General features: G+C 35.4%; 1 protein-coding gene across 1 annotated transcript; it reads right to left on the bottom strand.

Moving 5' to 3' along the window:
• Window positions 1-692: 692 nt before the first annotated feature.
• On the bottom strand, window positions 693-11,126 carry LOC149191282 (formate dehydrogenase 1, mitochondrial-like). The gene is made up of 4 exons (XM_089406212.1): window positions 11,059-11,126; window positions 10,750-10,875; window positions 2,668-2,877; window positions 693-1,076 (listed from the first exon to the last, which is right to left on the bottom strand). Exons 3-4 carry the CDS (start codon window positions 2,833-2,835, stop codon window positions 879-881), a joined length of 366 nt encoding a protein of 121 aa, XP_089262338.1. The 5' UTR covers window positions 2,836-2,877; window positions 10,750-10,875; window positions 11,059-11,126; the 3' UTR covers window positions 693-878.
• Between the last annotated feature and the right edge of the window lie 5,282 nt (window positions 11,127-16,408).

Raw genomic sequence — 16,408 nt, 5'->3', positions numbered from 1 at the left:
TTTCACCTTTTTTCAGCCCCATTTTGCATCTTGTTTTATGTCTTTTCTTACATATTTTTTTTTTTCCTTTTTTGCACCCAAGTTTGCATCCCAAATTTACACCATTATTTGCATCATCATTTGGCATATTAATTTGTAACGTTTTTTGCTTTTTTTTAATGCTCAACTTTGCATCTTATTTTACATCTAGTTGTTGTCTTTTTTTGCATCTAATTTGGTGCCCATTTATGTGTCCTTGTTTTTGCCCAATTTGATATCCTTTTGTATGCCATGTTTTGTTCCCTTCTTTGTGTCAACTATTGCACAATTTTTCACTTCTAATTTAAAACACTTTGTATGTCAATTGTTTGCATTTTGTATTAATTCCTAGTTTAACATCCAATTTTACTTTCAATTTTGCATCCATGGTTACATCCGCATTTGACTTCTTATATAGAGTATATTTTTCTTTACATATATGACCCCCTTTATAGATTCATAGTGAAATATATGATAGTTTCTAAATATCATTAAAGCAGATATCACAATTCAAAATCATTTGTAAAGAAATTTAAGAGAAATTGACAACATCCATCCAAAAAAATAACAATGTGTCATTAACAATTTTCAAAACATGTATAAAATAGCAACATAATACTAATAAAATCAGTATTATTTTTAATCAAAACAAGTAAAATTCAAATATGATTAAAAAATCAAAATATTTCATGAATATCGTTATTCTACGATAAATTAACAACATACATAAATCAAACTCATCGTATGATTACAAAATCAAAATGTCTCATTGATATAGGGTAAATTCACAACACCCATCTAAACATAACAATGTCATTCTACACAATAATTTCTTCATAAAAAACAATGCATGTGCATGCCTAGCTACCACCACCAAGATCATCCTCATGATCATCTTGACCATCCTCATTACTCTGATCCACATCATCACCAACACCGCAACTATCATCATCATCTCCTCCTTCACCACCATCATCCTCATCCTCATCCTCATCATCTCCTGATATATGTTGAACATAATTTGGATCATCGTCTTGGCAATCATTACCTATAGCATTCTGACAAAAAAAATCAATATTACATGTTAGTATTAATTACATAACACAACGCATGTTTTTGTTATACAATGTTAACCATAAAATGAGGTAAGATATACTAGCATTTGCACCAGATGTTGCAAAGGAAACGCCGTAAGGCATAAATTGAAAAATACAAATACAACAAAAGAATACTTTGATAAAGAATAAAAATATATTGAATGCTCAAATCAATGCCCCATTAACTGGAAGCATTTAGTAGACATATCTATCAACATTAGGATTATACACAATGATCAAGAAATTTTCCATATACAAACAACAACTTCCACAACAACCTTTTGTCACATCCACATTTTAAGAAATGCCTTGGAACGTGATCAGAATCTTCCATATTGCCTTTTTCATTATGCAGATAAATCTTCCATATTGCTATTTTCATCATGAATATTGTTAGTTCATTGTTGTAAAGTGTTAGTGTGTTAAATTCAATACTATAAGTTCGACAAGTGAAAAACATTCCTCAATTAGCATAATATACATTTTTCTCTCACCGTGTATTTTTCAGTCAAAGAGCACAAGTAACATATTAACATGTATTTTCCCTTCATTATTTTCATCATAGAGCCAAGAAATCTATGCCTTATCTATAAAGTAACAAAAACATTTTGAAATAAGTTTAATATTTCAAGCCAGTGTCTAACCTATAAAGTAACAAAAACTTTTTGAAATAAATTTAATATTTTAAGCAATTGACTAACCTACTTTAATAATTGAAAACTTCTCAAAGATGAATTATACTCCATAATAAGAGAGCCAACATTGGAGCCCATACTTTCACTAAAACCAAAAGAAACACAACCACTTGTTAAGAAGAAATTCAAGTAATAATAATAAAACAAAAATAATAAACATTAAAGTATAAAATGGTATTTCCAACACACAAGTATAAATATACATGCTCTATGTCCATTGTTAGATTAAATGGGTGTGGAGAAAATTAGTAGAGAACCCAAAATTGTATTTCTAATTAGGATGGGTGGAGAAATGCTTTAAATGTGGGTTGTTGTCATTCTAATGAAACCCTTTGCAAAGGGGATGTTAAGATTCTGAGAGAAAAGCTAGGCTTGGTAGAGAACACCTTCCTTGTTAAACATTCCCCTACTGTAACCAAAAGGAAAGGGCAAGAGAAACAATAATTAGGTTTTTTTTCACAAGTTGTACAAAATATATAGGTGCTATTGATGTTTGAGTGAATAATGGGAGAGATTATTTATGAAATTGTGATAAGGCGCACCTAGTTTTGTCAGAAAGAGGCATATTAATGACAAGTACATCACATTTAGGTAGCATTTCGTCAAGATTTGTCTCCAATGTTGCTCCAGTTTCCTTTTCTAATTCGGGTCCAATAGAAAGACGGTCGTGGTAAAGAAGCTTACAATTGAAGGGCTGTACAAAGGAACGCAATTCAATTCAACATCATGTAATGTTTATTATTATTAGATTGAAATTTTGAAACAAACAGCATGCATGCGTAAGAATTATGGAGCACTGATTTTTGAAAAGAAGTTTGCAACATCATGAAGTAGTACTAGATCCTAAGAATGAATACCTTCAAACGCTTAAGTAGTTCTTTGCCAATACGCCCTGCACCAATAGAACCAATAGTTTTCCCTTCTAGATCATATGACCTGTAAGAAATTGCTGCCACTTTCCAATCACCCTCAACAATTTGCTTATATCCAGGCACAAAGTTTCGCATCAATATGAGAATGTGCATTAGCTCATCTTCTGCCACGGACACCACATTACTTTCGCTGATCTTCAACCAATGATGATACAAACAAATCAATGGAATTAAAAAATATATCCAATATAAATAAAATGCGTTTTTTTAAAAGTAACTCCTAAAGTGAGAAAAATAAAGTTAAAAAATATAACAATGACAATTGTGTAGTTAAAGTGTAACCAAAACAAAAATATATATACAACAATAGAATAAATAAAATGCGTTGTTTTAAAAGTAACTCCTAAAGTGAGAAAAAATAAAGTTAAAAAAATATAACAATGACAATTGTGTAGTTTAAGTGTAACCAAAACAAATATATATATATATATATATATATATATATATATATATATATATATATATATATATATATATATATATATATATATATATATATATATATATATATATCTATATATATATATATATATATATCTATATATATATATATATATATATATATAGATATATCAATAGAATAAACCTATCAAGTGTGGATCAAGCAGTTTGTGTCGAATTTAGCCCATAAAATGTCATTTTCAAATTTAACAATAGAATAAACCTATCTAGTGTGGATCAAGTAGTTTGTGTTGGATTTAACTCATGAAATGTCATGTTCAAATTTAATGGAGAGGGGTCGATTTAATGGAGAGGGGTTGAGAGTGGGAGCCACTTGTGAAGGGTAAAAATTATTCCGTAAGGCACTTAGTGAGACAGAGCCTTGCACAAACCTATTGACAACATCCTACAATTAGAGAAATCATTCTTCCATCAACCATTGGAGCTGATCTCAACCTAAACACAGTTTAACTGATTATATATATATATATATAATGCACTGGAAATCTAAAAGTAGCATAAACATAGAGATACAATTGGAGAGTCTATACTAGTAATCTGGAAAGCTTGGTGCTAAGCAAAAGAGAGTGATGGGATGATGTCAATGTCCTCTAACCCTGATGAGGAGGGGCGGGGGGGGGCAAGCTATTGGCTCATTGTTGGAATTGTCAAGCTCATGAAAGGATCCAATTGTATGATATACTATGTGAGGCACCCGAATGAGGATGCTCTGCTTTCTTATCTAGTGAACTTTTGATAATATCATCTCCACTCTACTGAATGTGGGGGCAAAAGTCAATTGTGAGATCAAGCATATTTTTGCAAGCATATTTTGGAAAACAATCATTACAGACGGATTAAACAAAGAAGAACGCTTTGAGATCTTCCGGAAATCTTTCAGGAATGTAATAAGAGCAAAATAAAACCCATGGGTAAGTACAGCCAAAAGGATAATGAATCAATCTAATCACAGTAAATATCAATATGATAATCCAGGTAAGATGTATTGTCCCTTTTCCTGATTTCAGCACTCTTGGCACCGGTAGGTTACCTATATCCTTGGGAGAGAGATAAGGTGGTTCCTGTAGAAAGGAGACAGCGGACAACAAAATATTCAATTTAATCAATTGGATTATGGTTCGAGCCCCATTTGAGAGTAGTGGGGCTTGGCAATAAGAGATCCAATGATATCTAACCAAGCCATGGAAGCCAAACTGTTGTTGAAATATTTGTCCGACAAAGTGGCCTGGTGGAAAGATGGACTTCGCCATAACTATTTCAAACAAAGTCGGTGATAAAAGGATCCCCCGTCTCGCCATTCTGCGAGTCCTTGGCCCATTTCCTTTGGAAACACCTATCATGTATCCCACGCAATGGCAAGTGCATTAAGCTTGGGAAGACAGTATGGACCATCCACCTATTTCTCAAGATGTGTCTCTCTAAGACGTGAAACCCTGGATGCTGGATCAAGGTATAACAACCCTTTTCCTTGATGGCACCTTTAAAAGAAACCTGGAATGGCAGGGGCAGGGAGCCTTCATTGACTTCAGATGAAATCAAGAGAGTCGATATTACGGCAGGTTGGTATTTTCGTGAACAAACAAGTGAAGGCTCAAGCCCTCTTCAAAGGCCTCCAGCTTCCTGAAGCTCAAGGGGCCTGCTAGGCAACAATGGTGGGTGATTCAATGATTATTCTAAGAGCTACTATGCACGTCTCTTCCAAACAGTGATACACAGCCCATTGGCACAAAAGAATTATTAAAAAATGTGGAGCTTCAGCCTTCAACAAGATCAAATTCCTTCATCTCTCAAGGCATCAAAACGATCAAATTTCTTGAATCTTCACGTCTAAAGGCATCAAAACGGGAAAAAAAAACCATCAAACTATCTAATAGTAGCATAAATGTAGGGATACAACAGAGTGTCTGCACTAAAAGTCTGGAGAGAGGGATGGGATGATGTCAATGGTGGTGGGAACCAGGCTATTGGATCACTGTTGGAATTGCGAAAAGCTTAAGAAAGGATCCAGTTGTGTGATCCTACGGGAGGCATAGGAATGATGATGCTCGGCTCTCCTATCATCTAATGTCCAAGCAAGGAAACTCTTGAAAATATTATCTCTGCTCTGTTGAATGTAGGGCTAGTCTAATAGGTGGAAGGTGCCATACTCTGGATCAGTCTGGAGCTGGTTTACCCCTAATGGGTGGAAGGTGCCATACTCTGGATCAGTCTGGAGTTGGTTTACCCCTAATGGGTGGAAGGTGCCATACTCTGGATCTGTCTGGAGTTGGTTTACCCCTAATGGGTGGAAGGTGCCATACTTTGGATCTGCAAAGTATCTGTCTGGAGCTGGTCCATAACTCGCTCTGATTATGTATGGCCTAGTCTAATAGGTGGAAGGTGTCATACTCTGGATCAGTCTGGAGCTGATTTACCCCTAATTGGTGGAAGGCGCCATACTCTGGATCTGTTTGGAGCTGGTCCATAACTCGGTCTGATTATGTATGATCTGTAACCTAATATGGCACAACCCCGAACAGGCGTCAAAGATGTTGATTGACCACCAAGGCAGAAGGTTGAGGTGAGATCCCATCTAAAGTTGGAAGGAAAGAAACTATGGATAAAATCCTGGCTGCTCCTCTGAATCCGGGGTAGAATAACAGTTAGGAGGTACCCTGCTCTGGTTTCCTCTTCAGCTAGTCCACATGTCACTCTGATCATGTGTGGTTTGTAACATGATTTGGTTGGAACCTATGAACAGACCTCAAAGATGTCGATAGACTACCAAGGGTAAGATTACGGGGAAACCCGAGAGACCTTAGCTCTATCGTGTAGTAAAAACTACATGAGAACATTAAAATATGAGTAGTTCAACTATATTATTATATTTAGTCATACATCAACAGACACAGAAGACAGTTAAAACAAAAAAGAGAACATATAAATTATCTTGGTACTCTGAGAAGTGTGGCAGGGGATTGTAGACTGAACCGTATAAAGCTGCCAAAAGAATTGCTAACTTGTTTTCAAGACAATTGTTGCTTGAGAGAGTGAGACTGAAATATAGCAGAAATTTCAAGCAAATCAAATACTTCCCAGACCTTCAGAGTCGATACAACTGAGATAGGTACAATTTTTAGGAGACACCATTATACCAAATACAACGCAACGTAGGTCACCACGGTTAAAGAGAGGACATCATAACGAAACAACGAATTAAACATTGAACCGTCATTTCTAAAGGAAACAATGGTACCTAAAGCTGTTCGAAATGTTCGAAGGAAGGAGCAAAATGTCATTTATAAGAAAATAGTAAACTTCGTCCACAACAACGCTACTTAGGGTGGAAATTGTTGGGAAAACCACCACAAGAAAGGAACAAAAAATGGGAAGGCTAGAAATGCAATTATCTTTGCCCTTGAAATGTCTGCTAAAAGGAGAGGAGAGTTCGAAGGAAATTAAAGAACTCAAAAGGCAGTCCTTGGAGTCATCATTGCCCGATTTGAGAGAGCTTCCATTTTTTGAAAGAGTTGTTTTACTTGCACCTCCCCTCTCCATTTTGTTAAAGAGTTGTTTCACTTGTTATGCTAGAGTTGTTCGGTTGTTATGGAGGAAAGGCATTCAACAATTTTACAGGTGTGAAGGAAAATGAAATTTACAGGTTTGTGGTTGAAATTTATTGGTGTATCTATACGTGTGGCCCCAAATCATTTGTAGGTATCATACCTGTAATTATGGGTAAGGCCATATTTAATTTGATTTATTTGAAACTAGGTTTGTGGTTAATTCCAACCTAGGAAAACTTGATATATAGGTTCAATAACCTTCTTGTGTTGTATGCCCTCATTGTGTAGGCTCAATAACCCTCTTGCTGTGTGTGCCTTTGTTATGTGGGCCAATAATCCCTCTTGAGAGGATGCCTCATTCGAGTTCAACACAGTGAACATAATTGCTTGTGAGGGAGAAGAAAGGATTGAGAGGTATGAAGTTACAGGAAAATGGAGAGCTAGAGTGACTATGGCAGGATTTAGTGTATATCATCTCAGTGCTAATGTTAAGGACACGGTTAAATCTTTGCTCTGTTAATCATATTGCAATAGCTATAAGACTAAGGAAGAAGGAGGAGCTATGTATTTACTATTTTGGATGGTTGGACAAAATTCTCATTGCAACATCTGCTTGGCATTGAGAGGCAACGACTATAAGAATGTTCTTGTACAAGAATTTGTTATAATTTATCAATACCATTGTTGAAACTGCATGTGACTTTCATGTGTGTCAGGGAAGAGTTCAGAAACCTGACACAATAACTTATTATAGGGGTAAAAGATGAAACTAATTTAAGGAAACAATGGTTTTTACCTGTCCTGTTCAACCAGGGATAAGATAGTTATTCGTTTGTATTTTGCTTCCTTATCTAGGTAGACAGGAAAATGCTAAGGCTTGCTAAAATCAATGATATGCCTGCCTACACAGTGGGTAATTGGATAGAGATAGTTACTATTTAACTTTCAGGAACTTATACTTCACTAGCTAAAAAGTTTTGGATTTTTTTTTCTTATGACCTTGAGTACAGAGTCTCATAATCAACTAGAAGAAAAATCAAGTCTAACACATTCACTATTAACCTTCCTGTCACATACGGTTTGTCACACTATATATTAGAATAAGGTTGATCATACTAACAATAAGGTTGTATAGTTTAAAAGGAGGGCTCTCCTGACTGCATTTGGTTGGTTTATAGAAAAGATTGCTGGAATGTGTAATGTGAATGCTCTGCTAACTGTTTTTTAAGCATTTGGAAGTATTAAAACCCCCTAGGATAATTAATGTAAGACCTGTTAATTAATGTTTAAAGATGGCTATTGTCCTTGGGCTACCTTAGCTGTTCGTGTTTAGTGATCTGTGGTATTATGACTCCTCAAGTCACTATTAAACCATGAGAACCATGCCCAGGCAGACTAGTGTGACATTGTGGATGAGAACCAAAACTAGACTCCTATAACCTCCTTTTTCATCCTTTAAATTGCATAATTAACTGACTGTTCTAGTAATCGTTCTTGAGCACCTGAAGATGTGCACCCTAAATAATAAGAATAATACCCTGTAACATATGAATAGTCCATCCTGTGCATGTAGGATATGCACATGAGGTCCAATAAAATCACTAACCAGAATACCAGGTGTTATTAAAGCCTCTACAGGTTGATATATATGAATGTTACAGTGTGTAGGAGTATGATTCAATTCCATACGAAAATACAAAACATCTGATAGGATTTCCTTATACCTCATAGGCAAACAACCATTGTCCCTTCTATAGATGAGCAGAATAAGTGCTTGGTTCTCTACACTAAATAAAGACAAAGTATAGTACTTATTGCTGACAAAATAGGATTTAAATCGCGGTTCAATTGCTTGACATTCAGCTGGTCACAGAATTGTAGAGTGCATAATCATAAGTGATGTTGCGAGCCTCATTGCTCAAAGTCTAAGGGTCTTGCGAGCCATAATCACAACCATGTATGGCATATCTTGTGATTATGGCATTTTATGAGGTCAATTCTTGTGAAGACATTTCAGTTTATAATAAATTTTGAACCTCAACAGAGTTTTGGCAAGACCTGGCTGAGCTAGGACATCAACAACACATCTGATATGAATGACATAATCTAGCCTCAACAGGGAGCCTCTTTTGTTTCATCACTCTAACAATCTATGAAGTGGTGGAAAGCATAACAACTTCCCCTTGAATATGACACCTAAACTGAGTACAAATCCTAAATGATGCAGCCCTTGGTGCATGTCTCTCAAAGTATCGATATTTCAAATGTTGAAAGCTCTTGTGCCCATTTGATATGCATTCGATTGCAGTTCCCCTAAAGAAAGAATCTTATAAAGGTGAGGCCATGGCCAATATGTTAGCCATATCCATTGGAGTTTCCATTGCTTGACAACTTTAGTGTGATCAGTCCCACCATGATTCACATGGGCTTCTACTCAACACTGGCTGTTGCTATTGTAAGAGTCTTCAAGCTCGTTGAACCCATAGTATTGATAAGTGTATTCTTTGGGTCTCTGGTTTTCAAATTCTGCCTATGTTTTCCTCTCAGTATCATTATTTCAAATGATGAAAGCTCTAATTCCCATTGCTGTGTATTTGATTGTGGTTTCCCTGAAGAAAGAAGCTTATAAAGGTGAGCCCGAAGCCAATATGTTGGCCATATCCATTGGAGTTACTATTTCAGCTTATGGGGAGGCCAAGATGAATGCATGGGAGGTGATTCTCCAGTTAAGTGCAGTTGCATGTGAGACTACCCAATTGGTTCTCATACAAATTCCACGAACATCAAAAGGGATTAAGTTGAATCCCATCACATCTTTGTTGCTCCTTGTTGCCTTGTTTTTCTCAGCACCCCCTGGGCCTTAGTAGAATACCCATTTCTGATAATCAGGGTCTCTTCCTTTGATTTGGATTACATGACATTTCTGCTTGTGCCTTGGCTCTTAATCTTGCAGTGTTTCTTCTGATAGGAAAGACTTCAGCCTTGACTATGAATGTTGCTGGTCTTGTCAAGGACTGGCTGCTCATAACATAATCTTTGTCTGTAATAAATGAAAAGGTTACAGTCATAAACTTGAGTGGGTGTGGACTGGCTTTTCTGGCTGTCTGTTACTATAATCATTTGAAACTTCAAGCTCTCAAGTCCAATGACAACCAACCAAAGTACCTCAGCAGTGCAGCTGACGCCAATGATGAAGGAGAAGGTTTGATAATGACGAGTGGGAGATTCTCAATCAGAGATTCAGAACCAGTAGAGAAAAATCAAACTCAAGCTTCAGGATTAGGTATTTAGATCATTAATATTGTCTTGTGCTAGAGATTACTGTTCTTGGATTGGCTCCTCTATGCCCAGATCTATTTGCAGGGAACAGGCCAGTCATTCAAAGTGAAGAAGATAATGAAAAGATTAGTGTATAATGATGGACAGGATGGTGCCATGGTGCCAACCTAAATCTCAAGTAAGGAGACATCTGTTCATCAATTTGTCAAGAAGCATGGCCTACAATTCAATTGCTCTAAGCCTATCACTTCTTCCACCTGTCAAATAAATTGTTTCCTGTTTGTTTAGTTGACTATGGTTCTAATAAATATACTATTGTTTGATGTAAAAAGAAAAAACAAAACAAAAAATATGGAAAGTTGTGACCCCATTTTCTAACTACAAATTGAAATCGGATTACCATAGTGACCACCTTTGCTTATTGGAATCAAAAAGGGGGTGGGTTATGCACAATCCTCCGTATCATTTGCTATTACCAGAGATAATTAAATCCACCCTAAACTCAAGTCTTAACTATGCTGATAGGGTGTTTGGGGAGGGGGATCCCTTACCAACCCAGTATAATCTACACAAAAGCATCCTAAGAACATATGCAAAATCAACCCTTCAATGAAATGATCCAAGAATATAGGTACTCAAACATTGATTTTATCAAAGAAAAATACAAGACAGAAAGAAAAGATCATAACAAGGATTAGAAGAGTCTAAGAACAGTGCTCACTGTCTACAGAGCCAAGACGAATGCAGAAGAGTTCTTCCTTCAGTTCCCCATCTGAGAAATCAGTTGCATGCCAGACCCAAGTTTTATCACTACCTGCGTGCTCCTGAAGTGACATTGGGGAATGAACTGCAAGGCAAAAAGTTGAAATATTTCCAGAAAGTTGAAATATTTCCAGAAAGTTGAAATATGGCAAATTTTTCCAATCAAGAACTCTAAATAATTTCATTAGGACAAGGCGTAGAGGATTCATGACGGCGACAAGAAAATAATAGCGCTTTGCAATTTTAGCACTCTCTTGCAGAAAAATACCTTTTCTGAAATCGTTTTGACCACGAAGAAACGCAGATGAACTGTTGGAAGTCGTGCAGAGAGAGATCGGTGGCTCGTGGATCGATTCTGGGGCAATGTTTATGCGATTGCAAACCATGATTGTTCATATGCGAGCTACTGAGCTCGTTGAGAGGGATACACGCAATGGCGCCAAACTACCAAGAGGATTTGAATTTAAAGGCGAGATAGAATATCTACTGTCCGATCATGTCATCGACGGCAATATATTTGTGTTTCAGTAAAACGGATTTTCAAAGAATTTGAAATATTATACATTTTATAGAATTTGAAATATTATACATTCTATTATTTAAGCTGAATAATAGTTTTACTTTGGAAAAATAATTGGGCACATCAAATAAAATATTGATGCGACAGACATAGAACTCCGAAACAATAATGCACCCTTCTCTTACTCCAAAACAATAATGCACCCTTCTCTAGCTGATGTGTCAATGCTTTCTTTGAAGTGGAACTTAAAGAATTAAGTAATTATTCATTATTAAATTGGGATTTTATATAAATTAATTGATTATTTATTAATGTTAATTTCATTTTATAATTTTATAGTAATTTTTAATAGATTTTTGTTAAAGATAATTATTTGAGCTATTATTGTATCAAGATTTTTGTTATGTCTTTTATTATTATATTTTAATCCACTTTAAACATGCTCAAAATATGTTTTCATCTTCATTTGTGGAGATTATCTACTTGCAAATTCAAAAAGTTTTGATGTAGTTTTTGCCTTGAAAAATGATTATTGTGATTGTAATGGTGAGAAATTATTCTATAAACAGTGTTAAGTGTTATTTAGAATAAATGAGAAATTCTTTTTGAATATATAAGACTAATCTTTGAGAGAATAGATATATATTCCCTAATTATCACATAAACAAGGGGTTAATCTTGCATTTAGTGCTTTATCTCTGTAGAGTTTCGCTAAACAAAGGGAATACCTCCTCTTGCGTGACTTCGATTGTGCCTCCCTCTTACAGGATTGCAAAGCATTAAGAATTGAATCTTCTTTATTTTAAAGATGTAGTCTTGTCGAATATACCAAAAACATAGTAGGATTCTTTCATTATTGACAAAATCAAGCACATGTGCAAGGGAAGTATTCATCTATGGATGGTTAACAAGTTCATTAATAACTACAAGCAAACGCTTCAAACTATGTATTTAATGATCTCTAGTCATCATCTAAAGAGTTCAAGAATCAAATCAATTCCAACCTAAGTTCTAAGTATATGGTAAACCTCTACTCTAGAGGTTCTATTATTGTAAAATTTCACAACTATGGAAGTTGTGGCAAGGTCTCAAAGGAGGGACTTTCTTTTTGGGGCAAAACTAACCTTTTTTCGAAAGATAGTTTCTATAACTGAATCCATCTTCAATATCCATTTCTTCAACCCCACTCTGTCAGATTTGAATATTGAATCCCCCCTACTTATTTTGGGATGAGATGATCTTTCAAAAGCCAACATAAATATATTGGGGACTTACAACAATATACAAACTAAGCAAGGAAGGGTATACACACATGTGTTAGAATTTGAATTGAAGTTGACTTGAGCAAAGGTATAACAATGCATATTTAATTAAATATTGGTGATTTTAACAACCACGTCCATTAGATTAAAATAATGATACTTTATGTGTATCTATATGCAAAGACAAAATACTTGAAAGGCACCTTCCCAACAACAAAGGTCATTATAAGAAAAATGGAAAAATAACAAGTTGATGGGTGGTATGATTGAATGAAGAATCAAAGGGCAAGAAAGAAGAGACATCCAAGTTTAGTCCTAATAAAAGATTTTATGGCCCCTTCCAAGGAGTGCGTTATTAAGAGGGACACAAACATGATCATGGAGTCTGTGCTAAAGTCTTATGGGAGAAATAGGAAGCATGTGAATGAGATATTATGGATTTCAAAAGAGAAATCATGTTATTCAATCCAATAGAAGCAAGGGGATTGGTGCTACTTGAGACTCCATAAGCTCTAAATCAATTGGTGAAAGCAAGAAGTCTAATATATAAATGCAAAGAAAGGAATATCCATCTATGTACAAATCTACAATAAATAAATTCAAAATTATACAGTGTTTCCATATAGACAATGTTAGGTCCCTATAACACTAGTGATTCCCCCATTACTAGTGTCATTGTGGCCCTTACTGTTATTGTTGTGCCCTTATTGTCCCCATATTGTTATTATTGTGCCCCATAGAAGCCCACTATTGTTATTTTTGTGCCCTTATATTATTATTGTTATGTTGACTTTGATTATATTGTGACCCCTTAGACTCCTATATATAGAAATTAGGCTTTGTCATTTGTATCATCCAATAATTGTTCTTTTGTGTAATGTAAAGGAGGTTGCCCCCTCGAAGAGGCTGATTTCTAAGTTGTTGATCTATCTTTTCTATCTTTTTGTGAGTTGGTTTCGTAACAGACAACCTAGGTTCGAACCCTAAAAAGTGTAGGGTCTTTGTGAGTGTTTGTGAGGGAATGTGTTTGACATCACATAATTGGATTCCCTTCATCATCAACGAGACATGTGTCCCAAAAGTCAATTTGGTTTAAGTGGATGTTAATATGATACATTGTATATTTTCTGAGGGTAGTAGCACAATTGGAAAAAAGCATGTTGGCAAGCCCTTGTGTATCCAAGTGATCGAAAGTTCAATCCCCCAGACATATCTCACTAATTGAACTTAAAAAAAATATAATACATTGTATATTGCAAAGCCATTAAGTTAAGTAATGACCTTGGCTAACCCAGATATTTAATTAGAATTTAAGCTCAAACACAACATTAGAAATGAAACCTTCACTCTAGATCTAAGGATATAGGGGTCAACATTGGATATTGGATACAAGACAAGGTGATCAAATGTATCTCTTGGACTAGCATTTTTTACAAAGGAATACAAATTTTAATGCTTATATTAACATGTATGTATAATATAATAATGAAATAGTCACTCTTTAGTTCATGGATAAAATTGTTGGTGTGGAAGGAAATCTCGAGGGATGTGTCACTATAGTCATAAAAATTGCATTTATTGTGGCACATGGAGAACTTATTAATTGGGTGTAGCTTTAAAAATGGATAGGAGTGTTATCCTCCCCACCTAACTGCAATTCCTACAAATGACATATTTAGTGATTAATGAGTATATTGTTGTAATAATTTTGAACCCTGTGTTAAGAAATTGCCCACTTTTTCTAAGAGATCTAGATGGGTAAAGTGAATGGGAAAACTGGGAATCTTACCCATACTAGAGTAGTCATCGGCAACATAGTGAGAGGATTGAAGTTGGGAAACCATGGCATCACTAGAAGACCAACTCATCCCCAAAACCATGGACCTTGTTCAAGGATTTTTTTCTTATCCTCAAGACATTTGAAGATCACCACAAAAAAACATGGGTCTACATCCACCCAAACCAGCGTTCATCCAATCCTATCATAATCGAACAGAAAAACGCTACTTTTTCAATAGAAAATGGGGAATAAAAGTATCACCCAAGGATAATGACCATCGCATCAAGCGCTCAATCATAAGGGAGGAGCAATAATTTGACAATCACACGTCCTTGATTTCTATTGATTTAACTCTGAACACTCACGTAATATTCTCTTGCTTGGCAAATTAAACACCATTGCATGGAATGTACGAGGATTGAGCCGAACCCTGGATGAAGCCCACTTCATTCTCATCTAAACATAAAACTATATATATGTCAAAGCTATTACAATAGATTCTGACTGTCAACACCTCGAGGTTCTGTTTATATGTGGCTACCTTTTATGGTTACTATTGAATGTGTGATTGGCAATAGTAATGGAAACTTAGGGCTGCCAAATTTCCTTCGATTCCCTCACTACATCCTAACGCAAATAGTTGTTCAATTCCTTGGGTGTCTTTCAAAACTGGTAGGCAGCGTCTTCTTTGATATTTCTCGATGGTTTTAATTCCACTACAATCACAACTTTCATTTACATAAACTTCGTGTTTTCGCACGAGCGACGATTGTTCCAAGGTGAAATGTCACTTGGATGGTTTCAATGTTGTTGACCCATCATAACTAACTAACGGATATGCCCATTACAATTTTATACCACCCCATTATCAATATCAATTATGCATGGGAACCAATTAAAGCAACTTTTCACATTAATTTTATATGAGCATGAGAACATGTGTTAACAAGCAGCCCATAAAGCCTCATTTTGAATGCCATAGTCACTTAGAAGGAATTCCTCTTGTAGTAGCATCCTCCCTACTAAACTTTGCTAGTGCTAACATTACAACCACCATTACAACAAGATATCTTTCTAGTGTTGACAACACCATTATAGTAAGATACCTCAAGAGAGACAGAAAATTTAAAAAGTATGATAGTAATACGTATCCAGAAGATGGTATTGAAACTAGTAATTGTTCACGAATCCATAAGATTGTAAGGTCATTCTCATTATCATAATCATTGTCATCATCATCACCATCATCCTTGTCATTGGTATTGCCATCATTACATTATCATCATAATCACCATTCATGCCATCATCATCATCATTATGGACATTGTTTGCAATTGTTCATAATTTTAGATGTTGTAAGAAATATCATCAACCCAAAAAATGTGATCAGTGCTAGAAAAGGGTTGTTTAGGACACATTGATATACGTAAGAGAAATAACAACTCTATTTTTGACAGATGATCGATGATGATCATCATCACCACCATTATCATCGTCATTGTCATTTTTATCATCCCCATCATCATCATTAATGTAATTTCTATCGACATTGTTGTAATCATGCATCATCATCATTCATGCCATTATTGTTTTTGATGATGACCTAGATGAAAATGATGATCATGACACCAAAGATAATGCTTATGATTATGACAATGACAACATCTAAAATTGGGAAGATTCGCCAACGTCATTAGCATCGTCATCATCATAATCATTGCCATCATCATCATTGTCATTGTAACCACTATCGTCTTTATCATCATAATCACAATTCATGTCATCGCCATCATCTTCATTTTCATCATTGTCAATATTATTGACATTGTCATCAATTGTTCATAATTGTCAATGCCATAAGGAATATCATCAATGCAGAAAATATGATGAGTGTTGGAAAACGGATGCAAAAGCGAACATAGAAATGGGGGCAACAATAGAAGTAAAATTGGATGAAAAGTGGATACAACATAAGTATATGCACAACAACATGAAAAACCTGACACAAAAGTGGATGCAGTTGTCAATGCAAACTTGGATGCAAACATGAAGGCAA

The sequence above is a fragment of the Pinus tabuliformis genome, chromosome 2_2, assembly GCF_031772625.1.
Source record: "Pinus tabuliformis cultivar Carrire ecotype Pingquan chromosome 2_2, CPIR1, whole genome shotgun sequence".
Classification (NCBI taxonomy): Eukaryota; Viridiplantae; Streptophyta; class Pinopsida; order Pinales; family Pinaceae; genus Pinus; species Pinus tabuliformis.
Note: the sequence above shows the minus strand (reverse complement) of the source record. Positions and strands in the feature narration are given on the sequence as shown.

Excerpts from the sequence above, each read along its gene's own strand:
- LOC149191282 (XM_089406212.1), bottom strand. The coding sequence starts at position 2,835 with ATGCACATTCTCATATTGATGCGAAACTTTGTGCCTGGATATAAGCAA. Across the intron at positions 1,077-2,667 it reads AACTACTTAAGCGTTTGAAG|AATGCTATAGGTAATGATTG; the intron begins GTATTCATTCTT and ends TTTTTTTGTCAG.